Raw genomic sequence first — 14,163 nt, forward strand, 5'->3', positions numbered from 1 at the left:
TTACAAGTTTACACTGGTTAGCAAGCCACGCAAACTTCACAGCCGAGCACGACGGTAGTAGCGCCGGGTGGATCAGGGCCGGACAGAATACGCGAAACTTGAATATTCGACTAACGGAACGCCAAACGTTGAAAATAAAACCATGTCCCTTCTCAAGCTGCACACCGAGCCTCAACATACGGTGGATTCCCTGTTGGCTACTGGACTTCTGCAATGTCCGCAGAAGCCACTCCTGGTGGGTAGCTGGAACAACGGACAAGTCGCTGAAGTTCCCCATAGGCTGCCTTACACCGGTGCCTACCGATCACAATGACTATGCCCCTTCAATTGGCTCGGGCTGTATCCTGGAAAAGGTGGCCAGAGCCCGTGTTCTAGCCGTCGAATCCATCAGGAGAGTTGAAAATTCCAGTCACCAGTACATCCAGCCAATGCCGGACCTTGCACTCAACCCACAGCCTGCATAATGAGGGTCTTACTGAGGGTCTTTATTGGACCTGAAGAGGCACACCGGTTGTGACTCCTGCTATTTCTTGGGGCGCCCTGCTCGTATGCACCTGGTCTGGCTGGCAGAACTGTCGGCTAGGGAAGATATCGACGTGTCGCTCCTCAGTTCGTCAACCTGGTCCCAGGGTCTACGCACGCTGAGGGGCAATCGGCAGTCTAGAAACCACTTCTTCCGACGCATCCATCAATGATTGCGATTTATATCGATGAATAGTCTATCGAGAGGTTCAAGACCTCATGCCTAGTCACCTCTCACACGTGGCAGGGAGTATTGAAAGCATATTTCACTCTTTTCCCGAGATTTGAGGCCACTCCACGGGGCTGGAGGGCCAACAATGGCAGGCAAAGACGATAACCCTTTCAACGACAGTGACGACCCCTCGGCGCCTCTGATACAGCTCCAATCGAAGCCCCATGAAGAGATGCTCAATGGCATTGACCAAGTACGGTCGGAAGGCATCGGCAGATATGTCAGCCTTCCACAGCTCATCGTGTGCGGTGACCAGTCGTCCGGCAAAAGTTCCGTGTTGGAGGCCATCTCAGGCTTATCTTTCCCGGCCAAGGATAACATCTGCACTCGTTTCGCTACCGAGCTCATTCTGAGGCGTTCGCCAAACGTGGGCGTCAGAGCCTCCATCCATGCTGATGAAGAGCGGCCCGCAGCCGAGCAAGACCGCATCCGAGGGTTCAAGGCATCGACCGTCGAGCTTGGACAATTTGCGAGTATCGTGAGGCAGGCGGAAAAACACATCGGAGTCGGTCAGGATGACCATCTCTTTTCCAAAGACGTCCTGCGCGTGGAGGTTTCAGGGCCAAAACAGCCTCATTTGACCTTAGTTGACCTTCCAGGTCTTTACCATGCGCCGGACGAGTCTCAGACCGCGAAGAGAGTTCACTTCGTAGAGTCGTTAGTCTTGTCCTATATACAGAAAGAACGCAGTGTCATCCTAGCAGTCATCTCGGCGAAAAGTGAGATTCCGTTACAAAAGGTCACAGCATTCACACGCGAAGTCGACCCGCTCGGAAATCGAACCATGGGCATCATCACAAAGCCAGACACTCTGCCCGAAGATTCTGATATGGAGAGATCTTTCTATGATCTGGCGATGAACACTCGGCTCAGGTTCCGGCTCGGATGGCACGTCCTCAAAAATAGGGAGCATAAAGAGCAACATTTTTCTCTCCAACAACGCGACGAGTCCGAGGCCAAATTTCTATCCAAGGGAATATGGGCCAAAATGCCACGGTCGCGGGTTGGTATCGATTCCTTGAGACCGAGGCTGAGCAGTGTCCTGATGGACCACATTATATCACAGCTACCGGGGCTCATTGCTGAAGTTCAACAATCGTACAAAGATGCAGAGTCCGGGTTACAAAAGTTGGGGAAAGCACGACAGACATTGACCGAGCAACGCCGATATCTCCTGGAAAGCAGTGACCGGTTCACTAACCTCGTTGATCATGCCATAAATGGAATCTACTCCAGCTCGTTCTTCGGAGACCCTATGGACGATGAAGGCTATGAGAAGAGACTGCGTGCTGTTGTCCAGAACCGTCTATCCGATTTTGCAGAGACGATTTCCAAGACGGGAATGCAAAGAGATATTATTGATGACGAGGGGGATATCGACGGCGAAGGAAACCAGATTTACCGCTCTGACTTTGTCGATGAAGTCCAACAACGAATGCGTCGAAGTCGAGGAAGAGAGTTGCCGGGAACCTACAACCCTCTTATCATAGGTGATCTATTCTATCTCCAGAGTAAGCCATGGGAATCGATCGTGACCGGGTGCATCGATGACCTTCTTGGCGACATCCGGAAGGCGATAACGCCAATGCTGCAGGAGGTTCTGGACGAAAAGAGCCTGAGAGGTCTTCTGGAACACCTGATCAATCCTCGTCTTGAAAAGATCGAAGAAGAGGTACGCGTCAAGACGGCGGAGCTCCTGAAGCCTCAGCAATCGGGGCATCCGATAACTTATAATCACTACTTCACAGAAAGCGTCCAACAAGCGCGTGAAGAACACCTCCGCAGATACATCAGGGAAAGGCTGATGGAATTCTTTGGAAAAGAGTACCCCACTGGGACCGAATCGTTGCCAATGAAATTCATCTTTAAAATGAACGCGTTGATCGCCGCGCTTGGAACTCAGACAGAAGCAAATATGGAACTCTTCGCAGCCTCCGAGGCAATCGACTGCATGCTGGCTTACTACAAGGCGAGTACTGGCGATTTATTATCCGTTTTGCTACCCCGATACACTCACTGACGAGCTGGTACAAAGGTTGCGCGAAAGAAATTCGTGGACGATTTCAGCGTCCTCGGTGTCGAAAAATGTCTGTTAGAGACCCTAGCGGTCATTTTCTGCCCGCGAGTTGTGTCACTACTGTCTGATGAGACTGTAAAGGCAATTGCCGAGGAAGATGAAGGGTCCCGGGTCGAGCGTGAACGGTTAGAGCAGAGGGTGAGAACGCTCAGCAGCGGTCTCAGTCAACTTCGTCGCTTCGATCGACACAATATTTCAGGTGAGGCCATGTACATGAGACACCACGCGGGATGCTGAGTACCATAGTGCAGAAGGCTCCGGATGAAGACAGCGACAAGAATAACCAGAACCGAACAGAGGCTACTGTGGAAGACCAGCAAAATGTCGAAACCAGCGAGAATGAGGTTGTCGCGAAGGGCGAAAGTACTCCTACACAAAGTCCTACTCACACAAAGGGATTCATTTTCACGGGGGACAGTCCCACCACACCACTCGCACACCAGGAAAGCAGCAAGGGTGTCCTGGATCCTTGGGAGGAAAGGCCACTTGACTTCACGCCACCACGCAAGGTAAAGAAGGTCAAGAAACATTCGCAGGCAAATCTCTTCGAGTAGGAGACGTTGGTTGATAGGTATTCCGGAGGCACAAATTTCGCCGAAGTGCGGCTGTGGCCACAGCTGAAGTACTGTTCACGCGTGGTGGTAGGCACGTAGTGATAACCCAACCCCAGCCTTGAGGTGGTCTGTGATGACCCGTGTCTGTCGAAACAAAATGAGGGTCGATTGCGAACATAAGCCTTGTAAGCGGTTCTCATCCTTGCTTTACCGGACCACCCGCCACCTTTTCCAGCCAGTGAAGGACCGAGACATCTTGTTTCGGTTGTTGGCTTCGTCGGTTTGCAAACACACGAGGTGGAGTTTCGAGATCCCCTTGGAGTGACGGTGCTAGTATACTGCAGGCCGAGCAGCGGAGGGTATTGAATGGACGTCGGCCACTACGTGTATCACATTCGACCGGCTTGCACTCGATATGAGCCACTGCCGAGTATTTGTGACATATCTCATTGATTATTGTAGAATCACACGATGAATTTGAGCGCCACAAAGGTAAGGTGCGAGGTAGTTGAACGACTGACTCCATGTTAAGGAGCCACACCTGTGGTGGCGAGGCTGAGGTTTTCTGACAGTCACCCGCATATGGTCTAGCGTGGGATGAGAGCCTCGACGTCATTTGAAAGGCTTGGCAGTTGCGCCAAACTTCAACGACTTGCCGTCAACTTCTCGTACACTTCTTTCGTTCGTAATCGACAACAACAACAAGGCATGCACCATTTTTCGTTCGAGCAAAAGCTAGTCGGTGCCTAGGTAGACGGAGGCGAGTCTACACAGCCACCAGGTAAGGATGGAAATGAAAGGACGCTGTGGTGGGAGGCATTTTCCTTTCCTTTAATCCATCATTTTTCCTCCCAATCACGCAATCGCTCGCTGGATCCCCTCTGCCTTGTCTTCCTGCGCAGATGTCCCTTGAGGTGGCTCACAGTGGGTCGCTACCCTTGGAAAGAGCCGATCCTATCCGCTCGGAATATTCTCAGCCTTGACATCTCATGTTTCTCTTACTCAATAACCGCAACCTTGAATCGTAATTTCTCTCTTCCACGCGAAACGAATTTCCACCAAGAATGGCGCGATCGCATTTCCTGGCCACCGAAGCTGCCTCCCACACCCGCGGTGTAGCTAATTGCGGATCATTGGGGCAGTCATTGGCTCCTTCGCAAGACACATAACACCACCTACATGTGTGGAAGGTTAATGGAGACCACCGCGTTTCCTCTCAACCCCAAGTCTAGCATCAAAATTTTCTTGTCAATGCGACGTCAAAGATGACGAGACCCGTCGGGTTGAATCTACGCTCAGACATTGTGAGCATGTTGAATCAAAGGCGACCTCCGATGGGATTGATAAATATACTCAAGCATCGAGCAGATGCTGAACACCCGCCTGATTCCTACTATTCTCAAATCTAGGGTCCTCAGAACAAATTGATAGTGACATCAGAAATTCATACCTCAGCGATGTTGAGCAGGCTTCATTCCTACTTGCCCAAGCGCACAGTTGCGGCTCCCGGTTCTCAAACTGCAAAGGAAAAAACGTCGGTAGACGTCGAAGCAGAGAGCAGAAATGGTAGATAGCCACGCCGTAAATGCCATGGTGGCACGACCTTGTACTGACGGACCTCTAGATTCCTCTGACCTTGTTCACACCCTGACGGAGACAAAGCGTCAGATCGGTGTCATCAGCGCCTTTTTCCTCATCTTCAACCGTATGGTCGGAACCGGCATCTTCGCAACCCCGAGCACGATATTCTCGCTGTCCGGCAGCGTCGGCCTTAGCCTCTTCATCTGGGTTGCTGGCATGATCATCGCTATGTGCGGTATGGCAGTCTACCTGGAGTTTGGCACTGCCATCCCAAAGAATGGAGGCGAGAAGAATTACTTGGAGTTTGTCTATCGACATCCCAAATACCTCGCAACAGGATTCTACACGGGATATGTCGTCCTCCTTGGATGGGCCGGGTCCAACTCGGTCATTTTCGGGGAGTACATTCTCCATGCTGCTGAGGTGGAAGTCACCAGGTGGAACCAGCGAGGAGTTGGGCTGGCCTGCATCACTGCCGCATTTCTCATTCATGGATGTGCGCTCAAGTGGGGATTGAGGCTGCAGAACCTCCTTGGCATCATCAAGCTGATCATTGTGTTGCTCATCGTCGTGTCTGGATGGGTAAGTTGAAGTCGGTGAGAGTAGCTCTCGCAATTGGAAGCTGACATTGTCGTTCAGGCTGCTCTTGGTGGTGCTCTCAAGATACCGAAGCCCCACAACTTTGACAATGCATTCGAAGGAACTACAGGCAGCGCGTAGGTGTTACATCCATCATCAACGGAAGTCATCTGCTGACTTTTTATACTAGGTATGGCGTCGTCACCGCCTTGTACAATGTCATCTGGTCTTATATCGGATATTCGAATGCGAATTACGCCCTCAGTGAAACGAAGAATCCAGTTCGCACCCTCAAGATCGCGGCACCAGCGGCAATCATATTTGTGTCGATCATTTACATGCTCGTCAACGTACGGTGACGACCCTGACACATGTCTTTGCGAGGCGTCTGGCTAACACTGGATACTAATGTACAGATTGCTTACTTTGCTGCCGTTCCCAAAGAAGAGATCATATCTTCCGGCCGCATTCTTGCGGCATCCTTCTTTCGTAATGTCTTTGGAAAACGAGCAGAACGGGCACTTTCCGTGTTTGTTGCACTATCCGCCTTTGGGAATGTCCTCAGCGTCATTTTCTCTCAAGGTCGCTGTACGTGGCCCTCTCCCTCTCTACCGGCATCTTTGCAAATAAAAGCTAACAGCCTGGTAAAATAGTGGTCCAAGAACTCGGGCGTGAGGGAATCCTCCCGTTCTCCCGGTTGTGGGCAAGCAACAAGCCGTTCAACGCACCTCTGGCTGGTCTCTTCGAGCACTGGTGTGTCTCGGTGATCATCATGCTTGCACCTCCTCCTGGAGATGCATACAACTTCATCCTGAAGTATGTCCTGTCTTCCCCTACTAACTACTCAATTAAAGCTGATTATATCTACAGCGTTATTTCGTATCCCCTGTCTATTGTTAATGCCTTTGTCGCCGCGGGACTTTTGTATCTCTACGTCAACCCCCATCGCTGGGAATGGTCGCCGCCCCTCCGCGCAACATGGCCTGTGACCCTGGTTTTCTTTCTCAGCAACCTTTACCTCGTCGCAGCTCCATTCGTGCCACCTAGCGAAGGACAAAACGTGTACAAGGATCTTCCATACTACCTGCACTGTGTAGTCGGCATGGGGATCATTGCTGCTGGAGGAGTCTATTGGCTCATCTGGGCTGTCCTGTTTCCGCGCATCGGCAAGTACGAGCTTGTCAGAGAAGTCGAAGTCAGTCCATTGGACGGATGGGAGAGGAATGTGTTTTCAAGACGCAAGCCAACGGAAGACCGGAAGTCTAGACGCAGTGAGAGCTTGACTGCATTCTAATATGTACTATAGCTGGTGTAAGATGAGTCCGAAATCTACTCCTACTACTAGTAGGAGTACTGGCTGGTGATTAGCAATTCCTATCGAGCTTCGTCTGTTTCAAAACTTCCGGTAAATAAATCACGTGATTACTTACCCAACTGGGATCAAAGGGCTAGGCAAATGGCAATTATCAGGCTCGGGAATTGAGAGACTAGCCATATTCGGAAAATTTCGTGATGCGTTTCAAGGTAGACAATCAAGGGCCACATAGTAAACAAAGCCGCACTCGAATACCATAACGATTCCATTGAGACGACGGCAGTACTTCCCATCTTCTTAGATTATCAGGGCCAGCTCTTTGTCAAGGCTGCCATACGCATTGTCAGGTAAAGGTCCTCGTCCTGATCTGATCAGCCTAAGATCAGCCTTCGAAGAAGTCGTTACACGGGCAGAAAGCTTGGAACCATACATTTACCAATGTAAAGTTTCCCGAAAACTCAAGAGGCTCCTTGTGGTTTGTGGCTGTACGAACGGAATGAGGATGACGAAGTGGCTACTTCATCTCTCGTTCGCCCTTTGAATGTCTTTGCCGGTGGTACAAAGTGCTAGTGGTACCGTGCGTGAGGCTCAAAATTGTGACTGCGAGGTTTGCGAAGAACTTACCCCTGAGCCAGCCTAAGCGCAGACTTGAAGTTACAATAATGAATAATGCTGGTTCTACCAGATCTCGTCAGGCTGAGAATTCGAAGTCAAGGTGAAACTGATCAGGTTTGACGATAGGAAGAAGCCCTCATTGGCTGGCTAGTAACACTCGTAGCGGCCGTGATCGACTTGCTGCCATTTCCGGCAACAGTCGTGATCATCGCTGACAATCATGGCTGGCTGGTTTGCCATCCGTGTATGCATGTTTTGTTCAGGTGCTGTTGATACAAGGATTATCGAACGTTCATTGGTTGGGGCGGAGGTAATGATACTCAGCTCCGGAGGAGCTCCTGCCGAATCGGGCGACCATTGTCTCGCTTCGACTGCAGCAAGCACGAGTGGCTGCGCCTTCGCAAGCTGTGCTCTCCTGCACACACGAGGTCCAGACCGCAAATTCACGAGTTCGTTGTGTTCGTTGCACCTCCCAGAATCTTTCTCTGACATCTCATCCATAGCTTCAAGCAGGCACCTACAGCACCCTGCATTGTTCCAGAGCTCCAGGAGGCCGCTTAAGCCCCCAGCTGAACTTCAGCCGCCAGCCTCTTCCGGAACAGACCATGCTGGCCCAAGCTCCTAAAGCTCATGTCAATTTATTGTTCAAATAAAGGCACGAACCAGCCGGGCGTGTCTCTTCTCCTCGTTTCATTCCTTGAGCAGAGTCCATCATGGCGACCACATTCGATCTGCTTGAACGCCGCAAGGAGCGCTTCGTCCTCTGGAACCCAGCCAGCCAGTCTACGCCGAGATTGATTCTCGGCGTTTTCAAAACCACGCCAAGCCCGGGCGCTGTGGCGGTTTTGTTCAAGGTCGACCTGTCACACACACAGAATGGTCTCTGGGAAGTCTCTCCTAATGCTAGGACACTACCATTGGAGAATGGTAAGGTCTATCACTACTGGTTCGAGGTGGACAACACCTTCCCTACCCAGACGGGCTCGGGCAAGATCACTATCACCGATCCCTTGGCATACACCGTGGACTACAGGCAATTCGGTGATCAAGTAAGGGACGATTCTATGCAGCCTCCAGCAGTCATCAAGTTCCGTGATGGCAAGCTCTGGCCGTGCGATATTGATGGGACAGAATTGACTCCCATCCCTGCTCCTGTCCAACCTCAAGTTCCTGCCAACAACCATATGGTCATCTACGAGCTACCAGCATCGTGGGCGAAGTCCGGCCCCAAAGGAAAGCAAGTCGATCGAGGGACTTTTGCCGATGTTCAAGCTTTATTCGACAAAGACAGTCCTGGTCTCAAATTCAGTAGCATCCCTGCCGTTCAGAATGAGTCTATTGTGGCTGATCTTGGAATCAATGCCCTGGAACTCTTGCCCATCGCAGACTCCAAGTATTTGGATCAGTGGGGATACTCAACTGCTCATTACTTCGCCCCGGACGCTGACCTTGGGTCGACTGCAAGCCTCATTGAGCTCATTCAAACCATCACTCCTACCACGAGACTTATTCTAGATACGGTCATGGCTTTTGGCCACGACCCCTACGTCTATGCGGCTTTCATGCAGTTCCATCTTGTCGCGCTCAATCCTGGAAACACAACCGACCCGTTGCAGAAATTCGCGGAGCCCAACAACTCGGACAGCTACACGTCCCACAACCAAGGACCGCGGAACTCGTATGGGGGCAGTCTCTGGCGGTATGTACCTAGTACCACGGAGCCTCAGCAAACGTATGATCCCCAGACAGGTCAAGCGACCTGGCAGCATCCACCGTCGTGGTCTTTTCATAGGGGCCACCTCCATCACTGGCTGACCAACTTCGGCGTTTCTGGCTTCAGACTGGACAGTATCAATAATGTGGCCAACTACGATTTCATCAAGTACTACAAGGATTATGCATGGAAGCTGCACCAGGCGAGGGGCGGCACGACCGACAAGTTTATCGTGATTGGAGAAGAGCTCAGCGTGCCTAAAGATCTCCTCACCTCGGGCACCCTTAACGCACTGTGGAACGAACCTTTCCAAGGACGCCTTCGTGCGGCAATCATTGGAGAAGCGGCCGACGGTGACAACTTCCAGTGGACAGTCAGGAAGATGATCAACTGCACCTTGGACGGGTACACGGATGGAGCCCAAGCCGTCAACTACATCACTTCGCACGATGTCGAGGGTGATCGAAAAGAAAGACTGTACAACTTCCTGTCCAACTGCAAGGTCTATGATATCGAACGACGTGCTAAGCTGGCTTTCGCATGCTTTCTCACGGCCGTTGGAATTCCTATGATCTTCGCTGGCGAAGAGTTTTGTGACCAGATGGACCTCGATATTTCCCAGAAACAATCCGATCCCGTCAACTACGAGCGCAAGAGTGACGATTGGCGAACCCGAGTCTTCAATTACGTTGCCACGCTCGTAGATCTACGCAAAAACTGCCCAGCTCTTGGCCTGGACGACACATCGTTCATCCATGTCGATGAGAGCCGTGGCGGGAAGATTATAGCTTGGGTGCGCGGAACGACCAATCCAGTGGTTGTCGTTGCCAACTTCACTGATCAAGACACTCCGGGACCTCAGTATTACGTCCCGAATTGGCCCGACAGAAACCGCAGTGACTGGAGAGAGATCACGCAGAATCGGGCCGTGCCGGCGGAGTGGGTCGGCAATGAGCCCTTGATGCACTGGGAAGCGAAGGTGTATACTTATTGGAAGCCTGCCGACGTGAATGGGCAGGCGAATGGGGTGAACGGGATGCACAGCTAGACCTGCCAGGGCTGGAGTTGTTGGGAAACAGTGGGTGTGGGTTCACCAGCAGGGCCCAACTTGCCCTTGATCATTCATTCTTTCTATACCACTGGAGGATTGCAACATTCTCCAGGTTGGGCTCAGTATTCGCAGGAACCCCGGACTCTGGTCCTGGACGCCGACTGTTAGCAATAAATGCAGATATCCATAATTAATAGGCAGTAAAGCAACCAGTGCTCACACTTTCTCGTGAGCTCTCCACTACTGACCCGCCTTTCAGATTTCCTTGATAAGTTGACAACCGCCATCTTCAGTGCGCTGGAGTTACGCTGTAGCAAGTAAGCATTCTCAGTTTACCTCCAAGCATTTCCCCCGCCGACAAACGGACTCTGGATGGAATGGCCTGGAGCCTTGAGACTCCAGCTCACACAAGAGTCTTGTCGCATCCCATCCGTTCACATTCACGAGTACATATATGTGCTCGATGCACCACATTTAGCTAACTGTCAAGCGACTAGATATCATAAGTATAGTAATCGCCTCCTCGCACGGCGTGCGTGTTCCGGGCCTGACAAGGCTAGTGAGGCTGACCGCTCAGGGGCGCTATGTACTTACTGTATGTACGAAGCGTAACTTTGTACAGCATCGGAGCCCTGATCGCCCGTCTCGAATGGGTGGTGAGTGGTAGGGTACAGACCAGAAAGTCAATCAGTAGCCGTCGGCATATGTGAACAAACAGTTCCGCTAGGCCCGACCGGACACATGCCCTCTCTCCAAACCCCCGGGGCCCCCGGTCCTTCTGCTCGGTCTTCGTCTCATTCTCTGCTCCAGCGCCGGAGGTCGGCGACGGCGGCGGCGGCATCCCGCTCGAAATGTCCGTTCGGCCGGCTGACTGTCCGCCCGGCGCCAGCTGGCTAATTAGAATTATTCCATGGACTATTACGATTCGTACGATTAAGTTAATAGGGCCCCCCTGCCTCGTACATTACATTATGGTGCATAGACACATAATGATAGTATGAGCCAACTCAACATTTGACCTAGTCCTACCTACCTGCAGGAGGTCCCCCACGATGCCCACCAGGCTAGATAGATGAGAGTCTAGCAGACATCGGGGGCTAGTTTTATAGAATTGCTCCGCAGTGAGGCTTTGAAATGCAACCATGACAATGGATAATATTGTGGGCAAAAGGGGCCAAAAAGACAACGAACCCGACTCGATCAGCATTGACTATTAGCAGTCTTGTGTGTGTACTGGTTGGTACCGGCATGGATCCCCCCCTTTCATTCACGCATGATCTGCAGAACTTGAAGTCATTTTCCTGCCTTTCTCTTCCATGTTCCTTTCGGGGATATTGAACAAGTATTATTTGTCGACTTCGTACATATAATAATTATAATACCTGCAAGTTACCAAGTACCTACTTACTTAGCTGTCCCGCCCACGACCAACCTAACCTCAGAGACTCCTCTGTCCTGACCTGACTATCTGACTGACTGACTGACTGACCGATCAACCAGATCCGTCCTACCGACGCCGGACTTGGACTGAATCTCACTGCATTGCATTGAACAAAACAATGACACCTTCCACCGCCGCCGAAATTCTTCACGAATCGCCCAATACTACTGCTAGTATCACCACTAACACGACAATAATAACCACGCAGCAGAATGAGACGCATAATCATCATCAGCATCAAACATGTCCAGAGACCGTCGACAAGGCGGCGCTCGAGCAGGCTCTGAGGGCCAGGGAGACGTGGGCGGTCGACTGGAAGGGCGTCGATGTGCTGGACGTCGATGGCGCTGGGGTCGTTCGTGAGTATCATATTTCTCTACTTACCTACCAGTAGAATTTGCCGCTGGTACATCTCCCAAGGAGAGTTTGGAGTTCCATGGGCCGTCAGTCTCCCCACACATCTACCATGGGTCATGATATGCGTGTCACAGGTCCTTTTCTCTTGTGACACACCGGGTGATTGAGTGGCTGGTACACGATTGATGAATGAATGCTTATTCCTGGGGTGTTTTGGCTTGCTCGAACAGATTGGCACCGTGGCCTAGACAGTCATGCCCTCGAAAGATTGCTGCTGGTGAGCTTTGTCCATGTACCGCATCCATCACTTATCAGTACTGCCTTTGAAACACTTGGGCATGCTAGCTCCTGGGAAGGACCCTATCAGGTAGTGAGAAGGAAGGGCGACTGATGGACTGCAATACAGGACGACGACTCGACAGCTCGGCAGGAAAAATGCTCTCTCCGCGTCTTGTACGTGCTTCGATTCAGCATTGTTTCCTCCCTGTCGTTCAAAGCAATGGTCTGTGGCGCGTACCACACTGAACGTGTGCATATGGTATAGTTTCCTTGAAAGCCTTGGACCTGGGCGTACAAGCACCGAGACCGGCGACGCCGCGGTCAAACCGGCAATCCTCAGGCTGCTTCGTGATCGAGCGGGGCTCTCGGACCTGCTGATCACCGCCGTCTGCGGGCTAGGGCACTGGTATACCGTCAAACACGGATACTTTGTTGGTCGCGATGGGCAGGGCAGAGCTCGATCTTTCGGTTCGAAATCCCCCTTCCATTCCCCCTCAGTCAGGATTGAGACTAAATGACCGATCATAAAACTTTGGACGGCATAGATATGGTGTACGAATACGCCCCTGGCGCAAGTGCGTGCACTCACGTTTCGACTTCTCTTGAAACGGGGTCGTCGACGTATTTCTGCCTGAATTTCCCACCCTCGGCCGTCCCGAGACTCACACCGCACGACCTGCGCGTTCCGTTCAAGATGGATGTTGTCGCTGCAGACGAGACGCTAAGTCTCTGGCAGCACGAGATGGTGGCCATCCGAGGCCGGATGAAGCGATTCGTATGGATTTCCCATCTCTCTCCCCTCCACCAGACATGCAGGACAGACAGGTTCTCACTTCGGGATGTAGGAAGCGAACGAGCCGCACGAGGCTGTGGATTCGATGATCAGGGAGCTTCACCGGCTCTCGAGGAGTTGGCACATCCTGTTCCGTAAAGTCTCGGAGTTCGAAGTTCATCTCGATTTCTTGCAACGAGTGCGGAGCAAGTATGCTTCTCTTGCAGAGGATGGGAGGATGCAGAACACAAGTCAGTTCCAGCCCTTTGAAGAGTCCGATGAGTCACTGGCGTTCCTCGTGTCGAGCTGCCGATCCCTTAGACACCTTGTTTCAGACTACAGGGACCGCACGGCAACGCAAATCAACCTGGTAAGGGAAATCCAGCTCTGGCATTTGTTTTGTGGTTTGAGCGAAATATGCGGAATCTGATGGCAATATTCGGCGGCAGCTTTTCCATCTCGCGAACCAGGCTGAGAGTCGAGACAACAAAGAGATCGCGGCGCAGAACAAGGAGATTGCAGAACTCACGGCCCGGATTGCTCAGCAGACTCAACGCGATAGTGCATCCATGATCACCATCGCTGCGGTAACCATGTTCTTCCTCCCCGGTACTTTCGTGGCGGTATGTTAGATAAAAACCCTGCCAATGCCTCAACACATGCAACCCGTGTCTAACACCCGACATAGTCGCTTTTGAGCACGGTAGTGTTCAATTTTGATGGGACCGACATAAGCGTGTCGCGAATGTGGTGGATATTACCTGCCACCGCCATTCCCCTGACGATCTTCGTATTTGCCATCTGGTTATGGTGGCTACGACGAAGACTCTCGCATGATCAACAAGCCATTGTGATCACAGATAGTGTCAAGCAGCCTTGAAGAGTCATAGTTCCATATAAGTTGGCTGACAACATCACGGCGTTATCCGTTGACTGCAAAACCCATTCGGTAGATGAAATTGGACACGTCCAACTCATGTCAAGTATTTGCTGCCTTTTGTTATCAGCCGCTGGGCCAGCTTGAGGCTCTTGTGCCTCGGAGAAATGGAGGAACAGGAGGCTTGTAATGTGGAG

General features: G+C 51.7%; 4 protein-coding genes across 4 annotated transcripts; all 4 read left to right on the plus strand.

Annotated features, from left to right (window-relative positions):
- Positions 1–839: 839 nt before the first annotated feature.
- AYL99_04111 (hypothetical protein) lies at positions 840–3,385 on the plus strand (the record flags this gene model as incomplete). Its single annotated transcript, XM_018835625.1, has 3 exons — positions 840–2,727; positions 2,779–3,030; positions 3,078–3,385. The coding sequence occupies 3 exons, from the start codon at positions 840–842 to the stop codon at positions 3,383–3,385; spliced, it is 2,448 nt and encodes an 815-aa protein (XP_018695275.1).
- A 1,457-nt stretch (positions 3,386–4,842) lies between these two features.
- AYL99_04112 (hypothetical protein) lies at positions 4,843–6,839 on the plus strand (the record flags this gene model as incomplete). The annotated part of the gene is made up of 7 exons (XM_018835626.1): positions 4,843–4,951; positions 5,010–5,548; positions 5,606–5,682; positions 5,736–5,895; positions 5,962–6,133; positions 6,199–6,361; positions 6,416–6,839. 7 exons carry the CDS (start codon positions 4,843–4,845, stop codon positions 6,837–6,839), a joined length of 1,644 nt encoding a protein of 547 aa, XP_018695276.1.
- Positions 6,840–8,188: 1,349 nt separating this feature from the next.
- Positions 8,189–10,237, plus strand: AYL99_04113 (hypothetical protein; the record flags this gene model as incomplete). Its single annotated transcript, XM_018835627.1, has 1 exon — positions 8,189–10,237. One exon carries the CDS (start codon positions 8,189–8,191, stop codon positions 10,235–10,237), a length of 2,049 nt encoding a protein of 682 aa, XP_018695277.1.
- Positions 10,238–11,799: 1,562 nt separating this feature from the next.
- On the plus strand, positions 11,800–13,969 carry AYL99_04114 (hypothetical protein; the record flags this gene model as incomplete). Its single annotated transcript, XM_018835628.1, has 7 exons — positions 11,800–12,036; positions 12,445–12,491; positions 12,583–12,785; positions 12,863–13,092; positions 13,163–13,459; positions 13,539–13,712; positions 13,778–13,969. The coding sequence occupies 7 exons, from the start codon at positions 11,800–11,802 to the stop codon at positions 13,967–13,969; spliced, it is 1,380 nt and encodes a 459-aa protein (XP_018695278.1).
- Between the last annotated feature and the right edge of the window lie 194 nt (positions 13,970–14,163).

Source organism: Fonsecaea erecta (genome assembly GCF_001651985.1).
Source record: "Fonsecaea erecta strain CBS 125763 chromosome Unknown Scaff3, whole genome shotgun sequence".
In the NCBI taxonomy this organism is placed as follows: domain Eukaryota; kingdom Fungi; phylum Ascomycota; class Eurotiomycetes; order Chaetothyriales; family Herpotrichiellaceae; genus Fonsecaea; species Fonsecaea erecta.